This window comes from Geotrypetes seraphini, chromosome 1, assembly GCF_902459505.1.
Source record: "Geotrypetes seraphini chromosome 1, aGeoSer1.1, whole genome shotgun sequence".
NCBI classification, from domain to species: domain Eukaryota; kingdom Metazoa; phylum Chordata; class Amphibia; order Gymnophiona; family Dermophiidae; genus Geotrypetes; species Geotrypetes seraphini.
Genome location: NC_047084.1, coordinates 463,199,735 through 463,226,587, shown reverse-complemented (window position 1 = coordinate 463,226,587; position 26,853 = coordinate 463,199,735). Strand labels below are relative to the sequence as shown.

At 45.8% G+C, this 26,853-nt stretch overlaps 1 protein-coding gene across 1 annotated transcript in view; it reads right to left on the bottom strand.

The window, feature by feature from the left end:
• Positions 1–2,018: 2,018 nt before the first annotated feature.
• TBC1D25 (TBC1 domain family member 25) overlaps positions 2,019–26,853 on the bottom strand; it is a 46,104-nt gene continuing 21,269 nt past the window's right edge. The window contains exons 3-6 of the mRNA XM_033951912.1: positions 23,278–23,432; positions 14,026–14,150; positions 5,306–5,494; positions 2,019–3,883 (exon numbers count right to left, since the gene is read on the bottom strand). Of these exons, the coding sequence (XP_033807803.1) occupies positions 2,480–3,883; positions 5,306–5,494; positions 14,026–14,150; positions 23,278–23,432 (1,873 nt within the window). The 3' untranslated portion in view covers positions 2,019–2,479. The remainder of the gene's footprint in view (positions 3,884–5,305; positions 5,495–14,025; positions 14,151–23,277; positions 23,433–26,853) is intronic.

Below are 26,853 nucleotides of genomic sequence, written 5' to 3'. Positions count from 1 at the left end.
GTAAAATACCAAGGTAGTTGCAAATGAATGGCTATGATGCTAACTGAGCTGGAAGTGCTCTCAAGCAACCAGAAAAAAAAAATCTAAGAAATACTGTAATAATTTAAATAAAAATGAAAATAAAATCAATTTCTGGTGGAAATTAAAGTGTAAACATAGCATGCCACACCTGAGTACATCTGCCAAACTTTTATGACTCACAACAAAATATGAGAAAATAGTAACCTCAAAAAGTAGTGCTCAGGAAACCTTACACACTCCAATGGGAATTCAGATTCCACTGTACTCAGAACAAGTCAGTGGTGTTGGAATTCTTCACCATTCCCTTTACATGGAGAGTGAAAAATATTTTTTATGGAGATACATTTTTGTTCTTTTTTTCTCTTTTTACATCCTTGTATATTCTACATCCCAATAACTTATTATAGCTTATAATAGCTTAAAAAGCATATATATCGAAAAGGAATTAAAAGTGTATCACTTAGCTTAAGATCCTTATCGGTTCCCCTTCCCGACGCGTTTCGGATCTTTTTCAAGGTCGGGGGAACAAAAGATAAGGTTAGTCCTTAACCATACATTTTCTGCCACTGGCTTATCCAACAAGATCTTGTTGGATAAGCCAGTGGCAGAAAATGTATGGTTAAGGACTAACCTTATCTTTTGTTCCCCCGACCTTGAAAAAGATCCGAAACGCGTCGGGAAGGGGAACCGATAAGGATCTTAAGCTAAGTGATACACTTTTAATTCCTTTTCGATATATATGCTTTTTAAGCTATTATAAGCTATAATAAGTTATTGGGATGTAGAATATACAAGGATGTAAAAAGAGAAAAAAAGAACAAAAATGTATCTCCATAAAAAATATTTTTCACTCTCCATGTAAAGGGAATGGTGAAGAATTCCAACACCACTGACTTGTTCTGAGTACAGTGGAATCTGAATTCCCATTGGAGTGTGTAAGGTTTCCTGAGCACTACTTTTTGAGGTTACACCCGAGTACACCCATGCTTTGCCTACCACATTGTCCAGTAGTTTGTCTGGGGGCCGGTTAACTGAGAGTCTACTGTATCTCCTTCCACAGCATATCAAGCTGGCAAAAGTCCCCAGTTTCCAACTAATTCCAGAAACCTACTCAAGGAAACCCGACCGTTACAGAATAATAAAAAAAAAAGGGCCACAAGATGCTTCCCCTGTGAAAAAAATAGACATTTCCAGCTAAAAGCAACATTTGTTAACCAAAACACAGCAGGAACTCTGGACAGCTGGAGCGTCTGCTGAGCCTCCCAGTGATTGGATTTGCAAGTGAAATCTCTGTGGTTCCGTGGGCCACTGGTCTTGTGAAGGAGGGCGTCATAGGGCAACTTAGTTCCCCCTTTCATTAACTGATAAAGGAAAGGAGAATGAGAAACATAAAACTGAGGAAATACTTTTAATACTGAGGGCTGTGGGGGTGCCTGCATAGGACAGTAACTAGAATGGCTGAGGTTGAATAGGGCCTATGACAAGAGACAGGCAGCAACTATTGAGCCTGAGTGGCCAAGAAGTCTCTCTGCCTACTACTATGACAGGATATAGAAGAAGCATGGAGCTAGGGTCTGAGCATCCCTTAACCCTTTCAGGACCAAGGGACATATTTGTCCCATAACTTTAAAATCCTATAAATTTTGATTGGGATAGTCTACAGTTCTAAATTTGATATGTACGGATTCCATATGATACTGCCTTTATGTAAACAAACTGGTTCCGACATTCATTCATTAGCGTCGTTGCCAGATTGACGAGAAGATTCACTTGCCACACTGTCCATAAGCCAGAAGTGTGATTTTTTTAAAAAAAAAATAATGATATTTCACAAAAAAAATCAATTTTTTGGCATCTGCAAGCCCTTTTTACCATAAAAATGTCGTCAAAACCACAAAAATTGGCCTACGATCCTTATGGTCCTGAAAGGGTTAAATTAAACAATGCCCCCCCCCCCAAAAAAAAAAAAAAAAGATAGACCAGACCAAGACCACACGCATGTTCTCAGGTTGCTTCATAATCCAGAAACACAGTCCAGTTCCTTTACCCTTTGAAAGACGAGCTACAGGCAGGTTACACTGGTAACATATCCTACAGGAACATTTTCTGTGGTCCTGTGACCTGCAGCAGGAAACCTCAGTTTAAAAAGAAAATGCTATGATCAAACAAAGCAATGGCAATAAAGGCACGTATTTTGTGAAATGACATGACCTTCTGTAATTGTGAAGAGTTTCTTTCTTCTTCTGCATGGTAGGGAAACAAAGTTTCTTGCACTTCATTAAATAAAAAATAATAATAAATGCGTTTAAAACCAAACAACTTCACCAGGACACAAGTCAACATCTTCAGGTTTCCTCTCATCTTTTAAAAATGTGTACAAGCTAGAAGTTTTCATTGAGTCAAATGTGGGAGCAGGTGATTTGGGGGAAGGGAAGGTCTGGGAAGAATTTGGGAAAGGTCATAGTGCAGCAGGTGAGTCTACAGTGGCAGTGGTAGCAGCGGCAGCCTCATCACCCTCTTCAGAGTCCCAGACTTCAGACTGCAAATAGTCTGCAAAGAGTGCCTTGGCTCGGTGCAAGACCCGGTTCAGGTTGTGCTTCCGCACCAGGCGGTCAAAGTGCATTGCCAGTTCGTTGTAGTCCATGCCATGTTTCATGATGTGCTCACGGTGCTCAAGCAGAATGGCCAGGCACAGGAAAAGCATGAAAGGGTTGCCGCGGCCAAACTCTTGGGGTGGGGGTAAGCTGACCATGGATAGAGGGGGCGAAACAGTGGGAGGTGGGGCAGATGGCGAGGAAGGGATACAGACTGGGCTTTCTATAGATTCTTCTTTCTCCTCAGCAGATAGAGAGGACAACTCCAGCCTGGATGAGGGATTAAGGGAAGGGGCAGAAAAAGATTTGGTCACAGTAGGAGTATGACACTGCGATTTAATCAAGGGGTCATGTTCGCCACAGTCCTCCTCCTCAGTGGGTTGCCGGGAACGGGCCAGGACAGGTGTTCCATTGCCACCAAATCCTGGCTCCTCCTCTGAGCTATCCTCATTCTTAGCACTATAGTACTTGAACTCCCCAAAACTAGCCTGCTTCAACAAAGGGAACATCCTGCCTGGCCGCTCAGTGTTCCCCGTCATTGCTGCCTCCTCAGGCAAGGCCCCCTCACAAGCTGGTCGCAGCATGTGGCGCTGACGGACTGGTCGATCGCCCTCCTTGGTTTCAGCCGGTGGGCCTACCAGCTCCACTTCCTTCTCAGGTGGGTCAGGAGGCAGAGAGCTCCAAGTTACCTCCAGCATCCTTAATGCATCTTCAAAGGCGAACTCCCGCTTCAGCTCCAGCAGCAGCCAGCGGTAACAGAAGAAGAGATCATCAGCACCTTTGGAGAGCAGATAGGCGTAGAAGTCTGGATCAGAGTATCGCAACAACAGCTTTAGGTGGGAGAACTTGACAGACATGGCTTCACCATCGGCCCGGAAGTTGCCCTCCAGCCGTTTCATGATACCACAAAAGCAGATGTAAGCATGCGCCTCGTTGTCCATAACAGCCAGGATGGGGGAGGCAATATCACTCATGCCCTGGCAGTAGGAAATGCGAGGATGGGCCACGGCATAGGTGGTCAGCAGGTCATGCAGGGCCACCAAGTGGGGGCTATCCTCAGAGCCAGCATAGTAGGGGTGGGCCCGGTCTGTGCGTAATGCATCCTTCAGTACATTGCCTCGAATGAAGTCCAGGTCTTCAGGTGTAACCCGCTGTTGCCATTCTGCCTTCAGTTGTTCATACTCTCGAGCCTTGCGTTTCATATAGTCCATCCGCTCCAGGCCACTCAACCCATCTGGATATACATTTAGCAGGTAGCGCCAAACCACCTGTGCACAGGGAAGGAAGCAAGAAAATCAGGTCACAGAGGGCTGGAGAGTTAAACATAACTGAAAAACAGTGCAGGATACTGGTCTGTGAACTCTAGGAGCATAATATAGCATCATTTATGCTTACAAACATGAGAAGCTAGAGAAAGACACAGGTACAAAATTCATCACCGTTCCCACCCCCTCGAATAACCACAGAAAACCATCCCCCACGTCATTCTTTAAGGAGAGAGGGAAGAATCAGAGTATGAATGGGCAAAACCACTGACCCTCAAGCCTTGAAAATGCTGGTGTAGAAGGACAGTGAGACAGACACTAAAGAACTACATAGGATGGTTTCCCACGGTTATCTGAATTTTGTCACCATGTCACTCTCTTCTAATCTAAATCCCAAGGAGAGAAAGATGAACTTACTGAATAAGTAACTCAAGACAAATATAGCACTATTATATCCTTGAGTGAAAAATTACATGACTGCCACTTTCTTGAGCAGCAATAACTTCCAACTAAATGTTTCCTATAACTGTTATCAGTCTCTCAATCACCCATTCTTCAAACAGAGTTGTCTGACATTTAAGGTTTCTTTCAAGCCACAGTTCAATTTGGGGAACCCCTCCAGCTTCACTTTAGGCAGAGTGCTAAATCTCCACAGATCTGACCCACCCAACAGATAGCCGATTCATTGGGTCTGGCTTGGGAGCAGGCAAGCAAACGGGTAACTGCCATTGAGTTACCTCCACGTACACATCTGCATAGATCTGGTGTGACTGCAGTTGTTTAAATGCAGCAAGGATAAGTAACCAAACCCCACCCATGCCTTTCCCCGCCTTGCAGTGTGTCACTTCTCCTTCCCACCTCCCAAACATAATGGATGATATGAGGGGGAATGTGATCACTTTAGACCTCCTGACTTAAGAACAAATTCAACACAGAACTATAGGAGAGCGAGAGACAGTTGAGAAGAGGTCGTGCTATCAGTAGCTTGTTATGCCAGATCTACCAATGGTGAAGAATCACCAGTTACCACCTGATACAGGACCCTCTGGTGTCTGTTCTCAAAGGGAGAAGGAAAAATCACAGGACTGTTGCCTGCAGCGTCCCCCAGACTTGATCTATTTACTACCAGGAATCTGTGTCTACAGCTGCATCAGGCCACAAATTTCCCTATCTGCTAGATCCATAAAAATACTGAGCAGCTGAAGACAGCACTAACCCTTTACAAGTCTGTAGCAGCTCTTTAAAAATGATTAGCTCTAGCACCCTTCTAAGTCCTTACTAATGATGTAGAAAAGATGTGCTGAGTTCCTGAAAGTTTTCACAACTGCCCTTTCTCCCCCCTCCTTGAAGAAATCACTGCATCTATAAAAACAGACACAGATATGGATTTCATTATGTCCCCTCCTTCCCTTGGGGTGAAATTACCTTACGCAGGGAGGGCTCCACACCCCCATGGTAAATGCGCAGGCGTAGCTCCTCAGGTCGGGTCAGCTGGCCCTCATGGTTCAGGTAGGTGTGGAACTCTGCATCGCTGAGTGGAGGCTTGAATGGTTTCACATCTTCACCATATGACCAACTCAGAACCTGCTGTACTTTGGAGAAGGTGCGACCCACCTGGTGAGGGGATGATGGGGAAATGCTTAGCTGAACCATTAGGGCAGCAAGGGAAGCACATGCCAAAACAGAGCTCCAGTACATGAGGAAAGCATCAGAGATCAAACTGGCCTGTGTTGCATAACTTCTGGGAGGGAACACGCTCTCAGCTCTGTTTCAATCCATAACCCAACTCCCCACTGCCCACGAACCCAGCCAGCAGATTAACTGTTACCCTTAACTGTATCCATGACATCCTGTTTGCCTGTCTTGTCTGTTTAGATTGTAGCAGGGACATTGCGACTGTACAGCACTGCATATATAGAAATAATTAACAGTAGTAGTTGAGATCGGACCTTTGCAATCTCACCTTATTTAGATTTTTAGTATAAAAAGTCTTTACATACATCATGGCTAGGCAATTCTGGTCCTCGAGAGCCGGAGCCAGGTCAGGTTTCCAGGATATCCACAATAAATATGCATGAGATATATTTGCATCTCAAAGAGGCAATGCATGCAAATCCATCTCATACATATTCAATGTGGATATCCTGAAAACCTGACCTGGCTCCAGCTTTCAAGGACCGGAACTGCCTACCCCTGATATACATCATAAGAACTGGGTCAAGTATAGCTTTCTGTAATACAATTATAAATAAATGTGTTGTCAGTTGCGTTTCTGTACTGGTCCTTCTACCTTCATCTTATCCAAGCCCTCTTATTTTGCTGTCCCATATTTTCCTAGTGCTTTAAGTTTTTTGGTTTTTTGAGAATAGACCTCAATTCCCCCCTCCATAAAATAATATATAATCATTGAATAAGATAGGTACATAAGAAAGTCAACTGTGTTAACTAAGCACTTGCAAATGTTAAGCAGCAGCCAGCGACTAAGAACTATTCTACAACTGCCAGAGTAGGTAGCAGCATGTGTAAATGGAGACAGTCACATGGGTGGGACTATTAGCTACACCCCCCCCCCATGTATTGACACAACTATAGAAATCATACAAGTGGGGTTGGAACTATATGCATCAACCAGGAAAAGAACAAATGAGTAAATATTTATTAAGATATTAATTAACAATCTCTCATATATTCACTGTGTGTTGGGTCCATGACACACAGTGAATATATGATAGAGACCGTTACATTAATATCTTTATTTACTCATTTGATCTATCCCTGGTTGACGTGTACAGTTCCAACCCCACTTGTACGATTTCTATTGCTTCCTCATGGGGCTCATTTCCTTGTTTTTTTACACAACTATATAGTCATGCTGGGTCTATGGCTGGTGTAACTGCAGATGTGTACACGCAGATGTGCTGCTGCTGTTGTCACCACAGTATTCCATCATGGAATCTGGGCACCCAGATTAGAGAGTTGCGCGGGGACAGAAATCCCACCCGTCCCCACCCGTCCCCGCCAAAGTCCCACCCGTCCCCGTGAGGAATCCCACCCGTCCCCGTGAGGAATCCCTCCGTCCCCACCCGTCCCCGCGAGGAATCCCCTCCGTCCCCACCCGTCCCCGCGAGGAATCCCCTCCGTCCCCGCCCGTCCATATAAACTTCAGAAATAGTTATTTCATTTAATTATGCTACTGAATTAAAGGCTCTGGTAGAAACCCATTTACAAATAAGCAAAAAGACTTTATTAATTTGAAAATATTAATTGGGAAGAATACATACTTTGCAAATGGGTTTCTACCAGAGCCTCTAATGTGTATAAATTTTTATCAACACAACTAATATACTACTTTATCCTGAAGCAAAATAAAAAAAAAGAAAAAATATTCTTTTCCTACCTTTGTTGCCTGGTTTCTGCTTTCCTCATGTTCTCATTCAATTCCTTCCATCCACTGTCTCTCTTCCTTCTGCATCTTCCATTTGCTCTGTTACTGTGCCTCTCCCTTTCTTCCCCCTTCCAAATTGGTCTGGCACCCATCTTCTTCTCTCCGCTCCCCCCATAGTCTGGCATCTGTCTTCTTCCCTGCCAGCGTCTTCTCCCTACTCTCTCTTCCCCATTTCCTTTCAGCGTCCTTCTCCCCCCATCTTCCCCATGTCCTGTCAGCGTCCTTCTCCCCCCTCTGTCTTCCCCATGTCCTTTCAGCGTCCTTCTCCCTCTGTCTTCCCCATGGCCTTTCAGCGTCCTTCTCCACCCCCCCCGTCTTCCCCATGTCCTTTCAGCATCCTTTTCCACCCCTTTGTCTTCCCCATGTGCTTTCAGCATCCTTCTCCCCCCTCTGTCTTCCACAAGTGCTTTCAGAGTCCTTCCCCCCCGCCCTTCCAGCGTCCTTCTCCACCCCTTTGTATTCCCCATGTGCTTTCAGCGGCCTTCTCCCTCCTCTGTCTTCAAGTGCTTTCAGAGTCCTTCCCCCCCTCCTCCCGTCTTCCCCATGGCCTTTCAGCGTCCTTCTCCCCCCTCCTTCTCTACCGCCCCGGGTGCAGCACAGCCGGCCAGGTCCCCTTACTTTTGTGGCACTTCCCCGACCGACTGACAACAGCCCCGGTCCGACAAACCTCCCTGCCCTTAACCGCGAATCTAAATTACCTTCTTACAGCTGCTGTAAGAAGATAATTTAGATTCGCGGCTGTGCTGCAACCGGGGCGGGGTGTGGCGGGGCGGACCGCCCCCTCCCTTGGTAGCCACTCGAACCGCGAGGCTACTCTCCTCCTTACCTGCACTGCCTGCAGCACAGAGCCAAACGGAAGTCTTCCCGACGTCAGCGCTGACGTCGGAGGGAGGGAGGGCTTTGTTTAAGCCCTCCCTCCCCTCCGATGTCAGCGCTGACGTCGGGAAGACTTCCGTTCGGCTCTGTGCTGCAAGCAGAGAAGGTAGGGAGAAGAGCCGCGCGACTGAGTACATCCAGCCCCGCAGGAACCCCGCGACCCTCGGAAGCGTCCCCACGGGATCCCCGCGACCCTAGGGGGCGTCCCCACGGGATCCCTGCGACCCTAGGGGCGTCCCCACGGGATCCCCGTGACCCAAAGGGGGAACCCGCGGGATGCCCGCGGGTCCCGCGGGATTCCCGTCATCCCCGTTCCCGTGCAGCTCTCTAACCCAGATACTGTTATAGATTAGGCTCACCCCACGTGGCATCAGGGCGCCTAAATGGAGACACTCACTTATAGTACCATCCCCACAAAGTGTACAGAGTTCTTTACTTAGGGAATGAAAGGAAAGGGGTCAGCAGAGTTCTTTCTCACCTTTCTGCTATTACTGATCCATTCCCAGGACCTCTCACATGCCCTTTTCCACTTCTTCCCCCTGCATAATGCTGTTAATTTATTGAAGCAACGTGAATTAAACTAGCAAGGAAGCCTTTTGCATCTGGTAATTTTTCTTGCTTCCAATGAGTTGCAGGTTTGCTTCTCACTACTAATCTTATCATGTTTAACAAATTTCCACTGTCGTTTGCCTCCTTCTAGAGGCCGTGCGTGTAACAAGATCTCAGGGTCTTTTGGAAGTTTAACCTCCATTTCCTCATTCATGATCCAAATACACTGATCCAATATCTATGCACCTCTGGGCCATCCTACCACATATGTATATAAGTACCAATTGTTCTATCATCTTCCTAAAGGAGGGTTATAGCCATATCTCAGGACACTTATCTAAACAACATGAAAGAATGTATAAGCAGTTCTTACTCTCTCTCAAGATGAGAAAGTGCAAATAAATGTAACACTTTGAACAAGCGGGGAGGGGGGGGCAAGAAAGGTAAATTTTCCACTGCTTGATAAATCACTAAGCAAAATGTGAATACAGGAGCTCCCTAACAGTTATTCAGTTTAGTGCTTTCAAGATTTCTGGTTCAGATCTTGGTCCTGTAAATGTTGGATTATTGTACTAGTACTAATAATTTCTATAGCGCTACTAGACATGCAGCACTGTACAACAAAAAACACAGAAGAGACAGTCCCTGCTCAAAGAGCTTACTAATCTACTCAAGACGGAAACTGGAAAAGAAGGTGCATCAATACACGGTGTTCAAGTGGGATAATTACAGAAGGAATGATAAGACAGACACTGGTGCGTAGGAGGTGGGTTGGAGTTTGGAATTGAAAGCAGCGTCAAAGAAATGGGCTTTGAGTCTGAATTTGAATACTGCCAGACGGAGCGTGACTTACCAAGACAGGCAGTTTGTTCTAGGTATACAGTGTACCAAAGTAGAAGGGGCCGAGTCTGGAATTGGCTATAGAGGAGAAGGGTATACATAAGAGAGATTTACCCAATGAGCGGAGTGCCGGGGGGGGGGGGGGAGTGTGGTGAGAGATGATAGAGAGAGGCGATACTGAAAAGCTGTGGAGTGAATTAGAGAATGACATGGAGAAAAAATTTGTCCCCGTCACTGCCCCGTCCCCGCAACCACTGACTCTGCCCCATCCCTATTCCCGCGACTACTGTCCCCACCCGTCTTCATGACTACTGTCCCCGAAGCATCCATGAAAGCCTCAGTACTGCAATATTTAGGTTATTCCTTCCTTATAAATCAAAGTTATGGCTGCTGAACTAGAGAAAGAGATGTTCAGCTGGCAAGGCTTTGTTTATAAATTTTTATCAACACAACTAATATTCCACTTTATCCTAAAGCAAAAAAAAAAAAAAGAAAAGAAAAGAAATAGAATTGTTTTTTTCTACCTTTGTTGTCTGGTTTCTGCTTTCCTCATCTTCTCATTCAATTCCTTCCATCCGCTGTCTGTCTTCTCTCTGCATCTTCCATTTGCTCTGTTACTGTGCCTCTCCCTTCACCCCCCTCCAATTGGTCTGGCCCCAATCTTCTTCCCTCCGCTTCCCCCATAGTCTGACATCTCTGTCTTCTTCCCTTCCAGTGTCTTCTCCCCACTCTGTTCCCCATTTCCCTTCCAGCATCTTCTCCCCACTCTTTATTTTTATTTATTTATTTAATTTTTTAGCCCATCCTCCCAAAGGAGCCCAGAACGGGTTACAAAGTACATCCATAATAATCCAGACAGAACAGAAATGACAATTTACATAAATTACAAGATAGACATGACAATAATTTACAATATAGACTCTCTGTTCCATTTCCCCTGTCTTCCACATTTCCCTTCAGCGTCTGTTCCTCTCCACCGCCCTTCAGCGTCTGTTCCTTCAGCACCCTTCGTGCGGTCCGACCATCTCCTTCTTACCTTCATGGCCTGTTAAAATGTAATTTGTGCAAGCCGCCAGAGCCTGTGAGCTCGGTTCCCGTCCCATCCCCACAAACCATCTCGCTTCTGTGTTCCTATTTTCCCCATTTCTAATATCTCCCCTATGTATCTGGCATTGCCCCCCCACTGTGTCCATATACCATCCCCATGTATATCCCCTTTATGTCTCTGTCCCTATGCCCCCTCTGTTTCTGTTACCTTCCTGTGTCCAGATTTCCCCTCTCTTCCTCTTCCACACCAATGTGTCTCTTCTCTGCAACCCCATCTAACTTCTTTCCCTCTTTCTCGCCCCCCCCCCCTGCTTCCAGCATTTGGGTTACCTGCCTGTCCTCCCCTTTCTTTCCTGCAGTGGGTTTCTTTCTCTCCCTCTTCATCCCCTTGGCCCAGCATCTCTTTCCTTTTCACTCCCTCCTTCCTAGTGTGAGCTGGGAACATGCATGATCGCATGGTCCAGCAGCCCCCTCCCGCCCGATCGCAGTGTTCCGCCATCTCCCTCCCTCCACCTCACCTTAGGTGCCGACTAATTCTTCTTCTCCCAGCCACACGCGCAGCTGCTTGAATTGTTGAATCTTCTCCTCTGACGCAACCGGAAACAGGAAGTTGCATCAGAAGAGAAGATTCAACAACTCAGGCAGCTGCGCGCGGCTTATTGAAAGCGTGTAGCTGGGCGAATAAGAATTAAAATCGGCACCTAAGGTGAGGTGGAGGGAGGGAGATGGCAATCGTGTGAGGATGCTGGACCACGCGATCTGTGATTGCTTCACTGCAGAGACAAGACCATTCACCACTCCATGGGGAGGTGAATGGACTTGTCCCCGTCGTGACCACTATTTTTTCTCTCCTCATTTCAGTGGGCTAGCTGCAGGTAACAACCACCGTGTCATTCTCAAGAGTGAATACCCTTGTAAGTCAGTATGCAGAAACGAATAGAGAGCCAATTAAGTAACTTGAGAGAGGTAATGTGAGCATAGCAATATTGGCGGAATATGAAACGTGCAGCAGAGTTCTGGACAGACTGAAGTGGAGAGAGATGATTTAGCGCAGGGGTGTCCAATGTCGGTCCTCGAGGGCTGCAATCCAGTCGGGTTTTCAGGATTTCCCCAATGAATATGCATTGAAAGCAGTGCATGCAAATAAATCTCATGCATATTCATTGGGGAAATCCTGAAAACCCGACTGGACGGCGGCCCTCGAGGACCGACATTGGACACCCCTGATTTAGCGGAAGACCAGTTCAAAGCAGGTTGTAGTGGTCTAGGCGAGAGGTGATAAAGTTATGGAAGAAGGTCTTGACAGTGTGCTCAATGGAAGGGTATGATTTTAACGATATTGTAGAGAAAGAAATGACAAGTTTTGACAGTCTGTTGGATACATGAAGAGGAGAGAGACAAGTCAAAGATTACCCCCAAGATTACAACCCCCCCAAGATTACAACCCAACAAGACAGGGAGGATGAGGACATTGATTTAAGATATAGAGAACTGGGGAAGAGAAGAGGCGGGTTTAGGTGGAAAGAAAAAGAGCTCAGTCTTGGCCATGTTTAATTTTAGATGGTGGTGAGACATTCAGGTAGTGATGTTAGACAAGCAGGTTGAAACCTGGGACTGACCCGCATCTCAAAAAAAAAAGATACGAGCACAATTAGAAACGTTAACAGAAAAGGGCGACGGAAATGATAAAAGGGATGGGAGGACTTCCCTATGAGGCAAGCTAAAAAAGCTATGGCTCTTCAGCCTGGAGAAGAGACAGCTCAGGGGAAATATGATAGATGTCTATAAAATACTGAGTGGAGTGGAATAGGTAGATGTGAATCACTTGTTTACTCTTTCCATTGATACTAGGACTAAAGAGCATGCGAAGAAGCTACTAAGTAGTAGATTTAAAACAAACCAGAGAAATGTGTAATTAAACTCAGAATTTGTTACCAGAGAATGTGGTAAATGCAGTTAGCTTAGCCGGGTTTAAACAAGGTTTGAATAATTTCCTAAAAAAAAAAAAAGTCCATAAGCCATTATTAAGATGGTCTTGGGAAAATCATGCTCTTTGGAATCTTGCCAGGTATTTGTGATCTGGGTTGGCCACTGTTAGAAAATACGATACTGGGCTTGATGGATCTTCGGTCTATTCCAGTATGGCAACTCTATGCTCTTATGTAAATTAACTTTCCACCATATCCTGCCTCCCAATTTGAAGTACCACCTTATGAACTGCATTTGCAAGCGTTACACCAGGGGGCATTTTACACCACTATGCAACTCAGAATCGTTGCTGTCTTCTGGTCCCTGTTCAGGATTCTGGGCATAGTTCCTGCCCACCAAGTTCACTAGAAAGGAGGTGACATGCAGCTGCACATTGGACAATGTCCTCATCGAGTTCCACTGCTGAATGTGATCTGTGAGGCTATATGGCTCAAGTCAGCAATCAGCCAGGACCTCACAAGCAACTGTCCTCCTCCAATTCATGTGCTTATCAGCACGGATTGGGGGGGGGGGGGGTAGTCAGAAACAGCACTATGGGCCTGATTCTAGAAACGCACATCCCCATTGCAGGCGGCAGTAGGTGTTCTACCGCCATCTGACAGCCAATCAGGTTGCACTTTTTTTTTTTTTAATTGTTCAAGGAAGGATGACTTATTGTAGGCATCTATAGCGCATCTATCAAGATGCATAGGGACTCTTAAGCACGCCCAAGGCAGGGCATAAGCATGGTTTCGCCTGGAAGTAGCCTTGAGCATGCTTAAGTGTCCCTACGCATCTCCGTAGGCACGAGACAGACGCCTTAGATGTAGGCCTGCAAAATGCTGGCCTACATTTAAGGCATCTGTTCAGCATGTAGGCGCGATTCTTTTTAAGACGCCGATGCGTGATTGACATACAATTGCCGGCCGCTTCCAGGTGCCCACCAAGATCAGCGTCCTAAAAAGAATCAGGCCCTATTGTGTGCAGGGAAGGGCGTTTGAGAAAGTTATGAGGGTGTGTGCTTATAGTTGAGAGAGGGATAGAGACAGGTGTGGAATGGAGAACTAGGTGAGTGAGGGAGAACTAGTGCTAGAGTGAAGGAGATGAACATCCCACCCCTAAAAACTTAAAAAAACAAAGCTAAATTTGGATAGTAAGAATGCAGGATGCAAATGGAGAATGCTGGGGTGACAGGGAAGAGCCAGGCCTTTATGATAGGGGTACTGTGCATTTTTTATCTGTAATTTGTGTTTGTACACAATTTTAAAATACCTGCTTTAAAAAAAAAACCTTTGTACAAAATTTGCTCAGGAATACTATATTTATTCTTGTTTATCACCATCCTTCCTGTTGGCAACACGTCTGAGGACAGATCCCTATGTCAATAATCTCTAGTGTAAACTTCCTCTTCCTAGCTTACCTGTGACATGATGGACTGTGTGAACGGAAGAGCCGCAGCTGCCAGCGAACGCCTCTCCACCAGCAGCAGGTCTGAGGCAATCACATCCTTGGGGCTAATGATGTCCCAGTCCTCCAGCAGAGGGCCTGGCAAAGCAAGAACACACTCTATTGTCATCCAGCTACAATGGACAGAGACCCACCTACCTGCATAGCACCATAAAACAAGAAGCAGGTCTACCGATAGCCAAATACTAACAGAAAATGAAAACAACCCACCGTTCAGCCCCCACTGCCTGAAGAGAAAACCCAATAATACATCACTTATAGTCCTCATATACCATTTAGAGTTCAATGCAGATAATAATATCAAATCAAACTACCTATATCTAGGGAAGATACAAGGATATCACTTTATTTTCCATAGGCCTAATCATAAGTATTTTTGAAATGGACAAAATTTAAGATGCTTACAAAACTGTAAATAATTTGTTCTTAACTTGGTATGTAAAGGAAGTTCATTCCACATCTTAGCAGCTACAAAAGAATAAAAATATTTTTTAAATTTAATTTTGATACATTTGATTGATAGAAAACCGAATTTAGTCAAGTCTCTTGATTTTGTCGTCCTATTAGAATACAATAAATATTAGGGGAGGGGGCACACTTGAGCACAGCAACATGGGCACATCATCCACTTTTATCATAGCTTGAAGAACCAGGTATGTTTGTACTTTGTAACACAGAAATTACATAGGTATTAATCATGTCACCTCAAAAGAAAAGTAAAATTGAGGCCGCTTTCTCAGATGATTCAGCTAGTAAAAGGCATAAATCAGATCCGGCTTCCCTGTGTAAGCATGCAGGGGGAAAAAATAATGCTGGCTTTTCAGAAGATATTGTGGCACAACATGAGAATATCACCACCTTAACTCACCAAAAATAATTTGGTTAAACAATTGAAGAGGATCTCTCTCATTTTAAAGATTTGATCTATCATTTTGAAGGGTAATTTGATGAAGCTGAAAGTAAAATCAGCAGTCTAGAAGACAGTCACATGCTTTATCACACTACACATAAAATAGCACTAAAACTCAACATGGCCTTAGAAGATGCCAGCAACAGAAATCGTAACATCAGAATATTAGGCATTCCAGAAGGGAGTGAAGGTACAGATGTGATAAAAGTTTTTGAAATCTTTTATAATCGATATTTTTCCAAATTAAGTCTGTCAGGCTGTTTGAATTGGAAAGGGCTCACAAAATACTAGTCCAGGTAGACTGGAATCAAGAAACTCCTTGCCATTTTATAATTAAAGTTTTATGTTGCAATCAAGTGAAAGAAATACTCCAAGCTACGAAGTCTAAAGGGCAGTTAAAATGGAATGGCAACACTACTTTACAGTGGAATTTTCCAAAGAGACCACATTTAAATGGAAATCGTTGCTGGCCTTAAGGCTATATTTGAAAGTAATCAATGCGAGATTTGGGCTATCTGCTCCAGCCTCCATGAAAATTGCTCATAAAAACAAAACTAAATCTTACCACGATCCAAGATAACTGGAGAAATATTTAGTGGAACCAGAGTCTACGCAAATGGTAACATGGATAGAATACTGAACTTTACTTTTTCTTGCTGTCTGGTTCTTCACAATATTACATTACTAGCTATACATGCTCCACTCTTTACTTGAATGTCTCTTCCATACCCCTTTCTATAGACTCACACTTTTCAAAAGTTTCTTCAATATTCACTAACCCTCAGAAGTGCCACCACCATACTCAAAACATTTCACTGTATCTTTGTTTAAAGGACTTGGTGGTTGTATGAGACGGCAAAAGCTTGTAGAGGGATATGAGCCTTGAAGAAACCCGTTGGGTGAAACATGTCGGCATAGATGTCCCTATAAACTGACCACCTGAAAGCAAAAAGTTAAAAGTGGAGTGCTTCCACACAGAACCGGAGATAGGACGTGAAGATAAAGTTATAATTGAGGACACGGTTCACCATCATCGAGTTTTGATAAAGATTGCGACCAAACTTGTCCATCGTACAGCACTCCCGCCCCGGCGGGACGGCAGCGTACACCTTCGAGGGGTTGGATTTCTTCAAGGAAGACTCAACCACCAAGGATTGGTGAGAAAGCTGAGAACTTCCGAATCCCTTAACTGGGATCGTCCGGTAGCGTGACTCCAACTTGGAGGGAATAGCTGGGACCACATAAGGGGTCTCCAGGTTCCGCAGGAAAGTTTGCCGGAGAACCTGGTGCAGAGGCAAGCGTAGCGCCTCATGGGGCGGATGAGTAACCTCCATCTCTGCCAGGAATTCCTGGGTATAACGGGACTCCGACTGGAGGTCCAGGTTCAAAGCCTTGCCCATGTCAGCAATGAAACGAGTGAAGAAAGAGTTTCGAGAAGACTCATTTTCAGGAGGAGATCCCGAATGAGATCTCAGGGCAGCAGAGAAAGGAGAGAGAAATCTCCCTCGATTAGCACGCCGGAGCCTCGGAGTCCCGAGAATGGGAAACCAAGGAGGCTCTGCTAAAGCGCTTCGGAGGCGTCAAGGAATAACCTCTCACAAGATGGGTCAGAGAGGACCCCAGAGTCTGAGGGACCCTCATGCGGAGCCCCGGAGAAAAGACAGGGCAAAGGAAAATTCTTCCGTCGGCTTCAAAGAAGATCCAGTTCGAGGACAAGGATGTGCTTGGAGGATTTTGTGGTCGGAGACCTGCCTTGAAGAGGCGGGGAGGACCGTAACCTCTTAGGAGGAGTGAACCTCGATAAAGTAGCTGGGAAAAAACAGGACACCGGAAAGTCACAGGCCCCGAATCCGGGGACGAAGAATCGCTCGAGGGAATCCTGCGAGTCTTACATGTGCGACCCCGAGGCTCAAGCGAAGTACATTCAGGCTGGTCAGAAGGGTGGGTCGAGACCAAGGTCAAAGGTGTCGAGGCCAGGACCAGTTGGCTCACCACCGAGGAAAGCTGCGAGGTAAGGATTGCCTTAAGCATGTCCTTGAACATTGGCACTGAAACCAAGGGAGGTTGGATCTGGGGTGCAGCAGTGCGCTCCTTCGGGGATGACCTCTAGGAAGAGTATTCCCTATGTGAGGAGGTACGCTTAGAATGATGTCTCAAAGAGGCCGACGAAGCGACACTCGCATGAGACTCCGAGGCAGGTTTCTTCGCCAGCACACCTGAGGAGGCAAGAGGAGACTTACCCAGGGCCGGGGTAGTAGGAGGAGCCAAGATCGTGGTCTTCGAGGCCGAGGGGGACTTCGAGGTCGAGGGCCCCAATGCCGGGACCGAACTCAAGGCCTGTCCCGCCGGATCCATAGGGCCAAACAGTTGAAGAATCTTGGCCACTCTCCGATGAAGAGCTTCCAGTTGTAAAGTCGCACAACGCGGACACGACTCAACACGGTGCTCCGCACCCAGGCACTCTACACACCAATGATGGGGATCGGTGATGGAGATAACCCAGTTGCACTTAGTACAGTTTTAGAACCCGAAGCGAGGCCGGAATATAAGCAAAAGGACGGCTGCGGCCCTGCGATGCCAAGCAGCCAGAGCAAGACCGGAGGCCCGGTCGAAAAAACACGAAAGAAAATAAAGATGCGAGCACAGCGACTGAAACGAAAATAAAAAAGAAAGCCGCGGTGCAAGTGGGACAATGAGATCGTGCGTAGCAAGGGAGCAGTGCTTCTGGCTCCACAGAAAACATTGAACTGAGGCCACGCTGAGGAGACGCATGCCCTAGGTCGGGCGGGAGGGGCACACACACATGTGCGGGCCAATCGCAAGCTTGAAGGTCTGTTTGCGAAAATGTCCGCTAGGGGGCTCCATCGGTGACGTCACCCACATGTAGAGAATATGCTGCCTGCTTGTCCTAGGATAAGATCTTTGATCTGTTTCTGGAGTTTCTGTTTGTGTGGCTCGAGAAGAAAAACAAAGCCTTGGAATGTGTTGTACTGAACTCCCAGGTAATTCAGCATCTGCGATGGATTTAGCTGACTTTTCTTGAAGTTTACGATACAGTCCAAACATTGCAAAGGACACCACAGCCTCCAACGCATGCTCGCACTCCAAAGCAGTCTGGACGGCACCCTGATCAACCAATCATCCACATATAGATGAATCAGGATCCTCAATTCTGCGGATATATGCCGCTACCACTGCTATCACTTTGGTGAAAGTGCGGGGACTGTTGCCAACCTGAAGGATAGGGCCGCAAATTGAAAATGCTGCTGTAGAGCATGTCCAGGAAAATAGAACATGCAGATAGGTTTCTGGAACCAACACTGCAATGACTGAATGCACTGTTTCCATATGAAAGTGTGGAATCTGTAGAAACACATTGATCAACTTGAGATCCAGGATGGGTCTCCAGTCTTCTGCGTCTTTCTTTGGCATGAAGTATAAGGAGTATCTGTAGAGCCCGAATTGCTTTCTGAAATTGGTTCCGAATGCCTGAATGCCAAAGAGATGCTGCAGAATCACCTCAACTTTCAGTGCTTTCTCCTGCCTTCCCACTGGAGTGTCCAAAAACAAATCCAAAGGAAAATGGAAGAAATCTATCTTGTGTACCTCCCGTATGATATCCAGCACCCATTTGTCTGAGGAGATTTGCTCCTACTCCTGAAGGAACACCATCAGTCAACCCTCCAAATCAAGGAGGTGTGTCTGAGACCCTGGCAGCATTGTGACTTTTTAGAGGATGTGCTGGCATGAGAACCCGAAGCCTTTTGGCATCTAGGGTTGGAATAGCATCTGTAGTTTGGGGAAAATCTCTGGCCAGATGAGCCCAAGAAGCCTTAGCAAAACCTTTGGGAGGGAGGGATGAAAATTGCCACCTCCTCTCCAAAACACACCAAGGCTCATTATCTGGAAAGGACTTAGGATGGTAGTCCGCCACACTGGCCATCAGGTCATCCAGACCCTTGAAAGAAAGCCTGCTAAGAGTCGACTTAAGAGGCCGAGTCTCCAGCCCTGTGAAGGAATCCAGAGTGTTCTGTGAGCTGAAAAGGCACAAGCTAAAACCTTGCCTAACACCTGACTAAGTTCATACAAGGATTCAGCTTCATAGTCAATTCCTTCCAGCACTATCTGGGGGAAAGAGTCATCCTCCACTGAAGGATCATGGCACAACTTAAGTGTGAAAAGCACACGCTGCGAAGGAAGCAGTTGCAGCAGCCTTAATACCCAAAGAAGTCACCTCAAAAAGCTTCCTCACAACTAGGTTTATCCTGCAATCCTGAGAATCCTTCAGTTTACTCCCCCTTCACTGGGTAAGGCAGAGCACTTAGTCACCTGAGCCACCACCAAATCTACCTTCGGCTGCTCAAAGAGCTGCTGAAAATCCAGTGCCATGAGATAAAGCTTAGCCATGATCTTAGTCAGCCTAAAGGAACCTTCAAGTCTACCACTGTTCCATAAACAGAGCTGTGAGATCAGGATGTGACAAAAAAAAGGACGTCTTGAATATTAGAATGACTCATGATGGTACAATGAGATGTGGAAGGCTGAGCCCCAATTTCAGTTCCCTTATGGATATATGCTGACTAAAACAGCCGATAAACAGAGGGGTCATCCATCTCAGAGACCAACCACAAACTGTATCCAGGTCATCCATGGTGGATGCAGTATCTACGGAATCAGCTCACCAGAGTAGACCATCCAGATCTGTGATGACAGGGAAACTGGGAGCTTGAACAGGAACCCCTACAAGGGAAGACCCCGATAGAAAACCTGGTGCCCTACTCATAGGCTGCACTGCATGGGTTGGGTCCATGAGATACGCTCTCCACATGAGCTGAATAAATTCCAGGCAAAAAAAGCCACATATCGGGGACTGCGAGAGCTCCCCGGCAGTCCCTGGACTGCGAGAGGTCCCCAGACTCTGTATGCATGCATTTTGCGTCACTGTCAGAAACCAGCATAGGGTGAGATTTTTTGCCCATTTCTTGGAATTAACCTGACTCTTCAGCCCTGGAAGACCCTGAAGAGATGAAGCTCGAAGTTCTTGCTCTCTCCTCACACGCTGTGGCAAATGGACACTCCTCTCTAATGAAATCGAGCGGTTGTGAGGCAGAAATTTAAAGTTTAATATTAGATCACTAAAAATCCAAGATAGCCACCACCATAAAATTTGCGCCTAAAACACATGGAGACTTCCTAGAAGTTCAAAAACCGGTGATTTTGGACTTTTGGGGTGGGAGATCTACCCCTATCTCCAGAAACAACTAAAAACCCCATTTTCAGAGATTCTCCCATAGGAAGTAATGTGGCTGTACATACAGTCTCCACAGTGCCTGCCTGTCAGCTCTGTCTGAAGTGAAGGGAAAGGATTTTCTGCCTCAGCTTTTCTCAATACAGCACAATCTTCAGGATCGTCAGGCTACAGATCAGACAGACCCCCAACTGAAACCTCCACTCCAACCGAACTCCCTTGGCCAGGCTGCAGGACTGAAGCTACCATACCATACTGTGTCTGGCCAGCATCGTCCAAGAGAGAGCAATAGTCTTTTGACATGGGAAACCACAAACTCAGTAGAGATGCCTGAAAGGGTTTCATATGGTCCCTCATCCATGGAACCACCTCCAAAGTTGCTACCATTGACCTAAGAATAGTCCCAAACTCTAGGATTACAGAGTAGCAGCATCTGTCTGATCTGGTACTGGAATTTCTGAATTTAGTAGGAAAACCTTCCCCTGTTTGGTGTTGAAGCAGCAGGTGTCAAATACATCAGGCTTTGCAAGGGGCGCAGTTTGTTCCTGGAGAAGAAGTTCACCATCCATCCAAGAGAATGAAGTACCTCTAGAAATCAAAGATGTAGCTCGAATCAACTAGTCATTGAGATAAGGGTGCACCCTGATCCCCTGACAATGCAGGAAGGCCTTGGAAAAGATACTAGAAGCTGTGGCCAAACTGAAGGGCAATGCCCGAAATTAGAAATGATGGCCCAGAACCACAAAATGCAGAAACTTCCAATGTGGAGGTCAAATTGGAATGTGAAAGTAGACTTCTTTGAGGTCCAGAGTAGTAAATTCTCCTTGATGCAAAGAAGCAATGACTGATTGAAGCATCTTTATACGAAACCATAACACTCAAAGACAGCGACTGATTTTTAAATCCATAATGGAATGAAACCCTTTTCTCTTTTGGGAACTATGAAGTAAACTGAATAAGGGTCTTGTCCATTTTCTTCTCAAAGCATATGCATCACTGTTCTCAAGCTGTGAAGAGTTTCAAGAGTCTCCCAAACAGCATACCACCTTCACAGATGACATTAGAATACTAAGATGAATGAAGCAGCTGGGAGAAAATTCTAACTTGTAGCCTTCTCTGATAATGTCTAGGACCCTCTTATCTGATGTGATCTTTGCCCATTCTTTGTAAAAAGAAGACAGCGAAAAATGGCCTGGGACCTGATCACTACAGGAAGTGAGAGGTTTCCAAAGAACGAGCCGATTGGAATGAGATGCTAAAAATGCCAGGAGCTAAAGAGAGCACCGACTCAATGTCTCTAAAATCTGGGTGCTTCAAACATACCTGCTTAGGAAAAGGGGGAAGCTGAGAGACAGAAGCCTGACCCCCATTTCTGTAAAAAGGCCTGATGCATTAAAAGCACAAATTCAGGAAAGAAAAAGGTTGAAAAGTTCCTTGAGTTCCAGACTGAAGTGACTGCATCTTGAGGAGACAACAGAGGAAGCTCTGTCATGAGGCAGATTCCAAGATAGCCACCATCCCCCCAGTTTCCTGAAAAGGAGAACAGGCAGAATGAGAAAGCAGCAGTCTGAGAAATCAGTATCGGGGATTGTTCCTCTAAGGAGGCCTCCCACTCATCCATGTCAGACATGGATTTGAGCTACTTCAGGCCCAACATTTCCCCCCTGCTGGGTGACGCAATCTGCAGAACGAACAACACAAAACTGTTTCTGCAGGCTCCTCCGTGGTTCTAGATCAAGGTGTAGAGGAGCAGAGACAAGAGTTAGGAGGCCAGAGAGCTAGGGGAGAAGGACATCAACTTAGAAACTTCTAGGTATGAATCTTCAGAAGGGAAGAAGAAATACCCAAGCTCAACTAGAAGCCAGATGACCAACTGGACCAGAAGCACCTCTGAAACAAACAAAAGCTGTGAAGTACACCTTTGACCACCAGCTGAAGATGGAAAATACTGAATAGTGGGAGCTGGAGTCAGTTCTTATAGAGCACACTACAATTTTGAATTATCTATTTTTACCTGCTGGTCAATGGATATAATACCCGCTTCGCTGGGATTGTCTAGGAAAAGGAAATCTGCTTTGAAAAATCAGTAACTGTAGTTAAAGAATGGATAATCCTGAAAAGTGCTTTTGAGTCAATGTTACTTATTGCTATTAATTTAGAATACCAAGTACTACAAGAAGAAAGAGAACAGAGCCCTGAGGAACTTTTAGAACAGAAAGGGCAACATGTACTATTATTCTACTCTGGTTATTCTAATGGTTGCGACCACTCTTAATAAGTGTTATCACATCCATTACAGCAGAATACACTACTTGAAGTGCACAAAGGAACAGCTTTGTCAGGGTGAGTCAGTCTGCTACAAAGAGATACCGCAATTTTGTTTATGCTGATTTCTTATACCGATTGAAAAATGTAATTAAAGTGCACTGGCCCTTTGGCTTAGGCTGCAAGAAAATACTTTGCATAGTGCCTTCCAGGGTTATTCTCAAAAAAGAGCACTTCTCTCCAGCCCCAAAGACCAGCAAGAGTTATAGTGAATGAATAATGATTTATCTTTCTGTACTTTAAAGTGGTCTTCCCTTCTTCACATGATTTTCTAATGATCAAGTGTGATGATTTAACCCTTTCAGGACCATAAGGATCGTAGGCCAATTTTTGTGGTTTTGACGACATTTTTATGGTAAAAAGGGCTTGCAGGTGCCAAAAAATTGATTTTTTTTGTGAAATATCATTATTTTTATTTAAAAAAAAATCACACTTCTGGCTTATGGACAGTGTGGCAAGTGAATCTTCTCGTCAATCTGGCAACGACGCTAATGAATGAATGTCGGAACCAGTTTGTTTACATAAAGGCAGTATCCTATGGAATCTGTACATATCAAATTTAGAACTGTAGACTATCCCAATCAAAATGTATAGGATTTTAAAGTTATGGGACAAATATGTCCCTTGGTCCTGAAAGGGTTAAGAGAGACTTCTGGAATATCTTTTTCCTGTTCATTCTATCCCCCCCTCCCCCTCACATCACATGCACTCAATCTACTTACTGTCTTCTGAGGGTTTTATGTCGATCTTGAGTTGCAGGTATGGCTTGGATGCACCAGCAAAGGCTGAACCCAGGTCCCACTCAGACATCAAAGACAGATAGGTCTCTTGGCCCTGTTTGTCCCGACTCAAGTAACTGATCCCAAAATTCTTCTTCCTAAAAGGGTAGGACAAATAGCATTATATCGCAACAACAAAGCGATATACATTTACATATACACACACACACACACACACACAGTGCCCCCCCGCAAATTTGAAGTCCGCAGTCCCGGTCAGTCACGAGAATGACTGGGCAGGTGAGGGCAGCCGGAAAGGCAGGAAAGTGAAGGAAATCACTCGCGATATGCTCCGACCGCCTCTTCCTGTACTAAAGTTGGGCCTCACCAATCAGGAACTGCGTATAGAGTATAGAGAGAAAAGTACTGTATACTGCGTATACAGTATAGAGAGAAAAGTACAGTATGATTTCAGGCACAACAAAAACCAGAACTTACACACACACACACACACACATATAGCACTTGGGTTGGCTAAGCACCTTAAAATTTGATATCCGATGCCTAACACTGAGAAAACTAAACAAAAAAGCAATAAAAATAAAAGACAAACAAATAGCAAAAATGCCAAGTAGTAAAGAGTCAGAACAGTTAAAAAATTTTTTTTTTTTAAAGTCTCTGGCGCATGTGCAAAGAAATAACAGTTTCTGAGAACAGAGGAACGGTTCATTGCAAGAAAGTGCTGAAGCCCGGAGACACGGCTAGCCGACGGAACAATCAGAAAAACCATCTGGAGCATCAAGGCTTGTAAAGACGCCATTCTGAAACGGGGCGAGATTGGCACACTGATTTCACCACCTCTGTGTAAGAATTATGAATTATTCCCATTCCCTCTCCCCTCTTGCCATGTAGCCGGCAATTCTAAAGCAAGGGAAAATGTTAGCACCTTGTGACAGAATGCTGAGGCATTCCCCCCTCCCCTCTTGTCACAAGACCCCTGTCACATATTAACCCTTATCTTAAGCTGTCCTTTATTTGGAAAGGACATCAGCTGATAGGCATTGCATTGCATACTGCAAAGACTCAGGTTCTGTCCACATGTTAATCGGGCCCTTGCCTAAGTGCTGAGGGTGATCACAAGGTAAAGCACGAGGCAAAGGGCAGGTGATCACGATGTAAAAGCATGTACTTTTGTATCCACTAATCATTAGATGTGTAAACGAGGGAGTTACTAGGATGTCATGTGCATAGAAGCATAATAAAAGGGACTCGGAGCTAGCCATTGGCAGCGCCTCCATCCCGACTCATAGACTGCGTGTGTGTGTTTGCTGTGTTCAATCCCTACAAAGGCCAAGAGGGAATCATCCCAAAAGGGCTCAAAGAAAGTCTTGGATAGATTATACAGCACCAGGGTGAGGTCCCAGAAAAGGAATGGTAGATAAATTGGTGATTCAATGCAAAGAGCCCCCGTTAGAAATCTGGCAATGTCAGGGTGAGACACCAGACAAAAGACAACCCCAGGCATGAAAACCCAGCCACTTAGACCTGAAGGGATGTTGCAGAGACACCTAGATCAAGACCATCCTGGAGAAAGGCCAGTAACGCCAAAAGTGGAGTGGAATACAGCTCTGCTTGGTTTTGAGTGCACCAATGCTAGAAAGGCTTCCACACCATAGCAGAAGCAGATATAGCAGTTGACTTCTTAGACAAGAGAAGAGTGTCCAGGATCACATCAGAAGAGCCCTTGTGGTCTAAAACTGCACGTTCAAGAACCATGTTGTAATAGCAAAGTGATCCAGGTCCTTCTTGCAGAATGAACCCTGTGAAACTAGGTCAGGATGGACGTGCCACAGGATGCCTCGACCCTAGTGAAGACGTATCACATTGGCATACCATGTCTGCGATCCACCGAAAGACTCTGCCTATCATGGGCCAGGGAGGAAAGACATACAGGATTTCCTGAGGTCATGGCTGCACCAGAGCGTCAAAACCCGCACTTCCGAGCTCAGACTAGCAGGACTGACCCCAGGTCCCGCACAAGGGCTTGGCATACTGCTGGGGCCAGCACCCATTCGTCCTGAACCAAGGGCTGTCTGATGAGGAAGTCGGCCTAAACAATGTCAACTCCCGCCACATGTGCTGCTAAGAAAGATAAGGCAGCCTCCCGAGTCAGAGAATTGCTGATGACACCTCCCTGGCAATTGACATAGGCTACTGCCATTGCATTGTTGGAGAGGACTGACCACTTGGTCCTCCAGAATCTTCTGCTAGTGCACTAGAGCCAGGTGAAGGCTTTGAGCTCCAACCAGTTGAGCAACCATTTCCACTGAAAGGGCATTCAATACCCCTGAATAGGACGCCGAGTGCAGTGGGCTCTCCAGCCCTGAAAGCTGGCATCTGTCAGCACCATGACCCATGAGATGATCTGCAGTAGTACATCCTTGCATAGCGATTGTGAGAGAAGCCACCAATAAGACTGGTCTGTAATGCATACAAGTGCGGAACCCAGCAAGAGAGTAAGACAAGCTGGAAAGGTTGAATGTTCTCTCTCGCTAAGGAACCACATCCAACGTGGTAGACACAGATCCCAAGACCTGAATATAGTCCCACGCCAAAGGAGCTGGAGAAGGGAAGAAATCTATGAATGCAGAATCAGTTCACGTGTCCCTGGAAGACAGATGTGGTCCACAGCCATGTCGAAGAGAACACCCAGGTTAGAGACTGCCCTGTCTGTAATGCACAATCCAATCAAGGTCCCTAGCACCTGGATCACCTGATCCACTGTGCATCGACCCTCGGCCAACGAGGGAGCTCTGACTAGCCAGTCGACCAAGACAGACCCTATGGTACTTAAGTAAGCCGCTACAACCACCATCACCTAAGCCAAAAACTGGGAATGTTTGTGCAAAATGTGAAACTGCAAATAACTGCGGAGGGCTGGAAAGCTCAGAATGTGTGCAAGCAAGCCCCCATGAATCCAGAGAGGCAAGAGACTCTCCCGCTGATATAATAGATTGCACTGTTTCCATGCGAGAGTGCAGAATCTTGAGAGTCTCACGTATGTGCTGCAGCTCCAGAATATGCCTCCAGCCATCAGAGCCATTCATGATAAAGCATATGGAGTATCTGCCGTAGCCCGACAGATTGGGTCTGCTCTAGAACTTTAATATCCAACAAGCACTGTCCAGTGACCTGCACTTGAAGCACCTTGTCCAGGTGCCTTGCAGGAGATTCAATGAGCAGATTCTCGGAGAGAACGACAGCCAGAAGGCCTTGAGCATGCGCAGATGCTCAAGGCCCAGTCCAGCAAGCAGCACGATCTTCGGGCACCGGCACCTCCTGTGGGTTGGTGCTGCGTGGCGGTGCAAGATGGGGGGTAAGGCTTCAGTTTGGGCGGGCGTTCACGAGGGGGGGGTGATGCCGGTTCGTGGGCAGGTTTGAGAGTCACGATTTGTGAAAATGTTTTGCTCGTCTTGCTAAACACTCACAAACCGAGGTTTGACTGTATTTATAAACGATCTGGAAATTGGTAAGACAACAAGTGAGGTGATTAAATTTGCAGACGATACGAAGTTATTC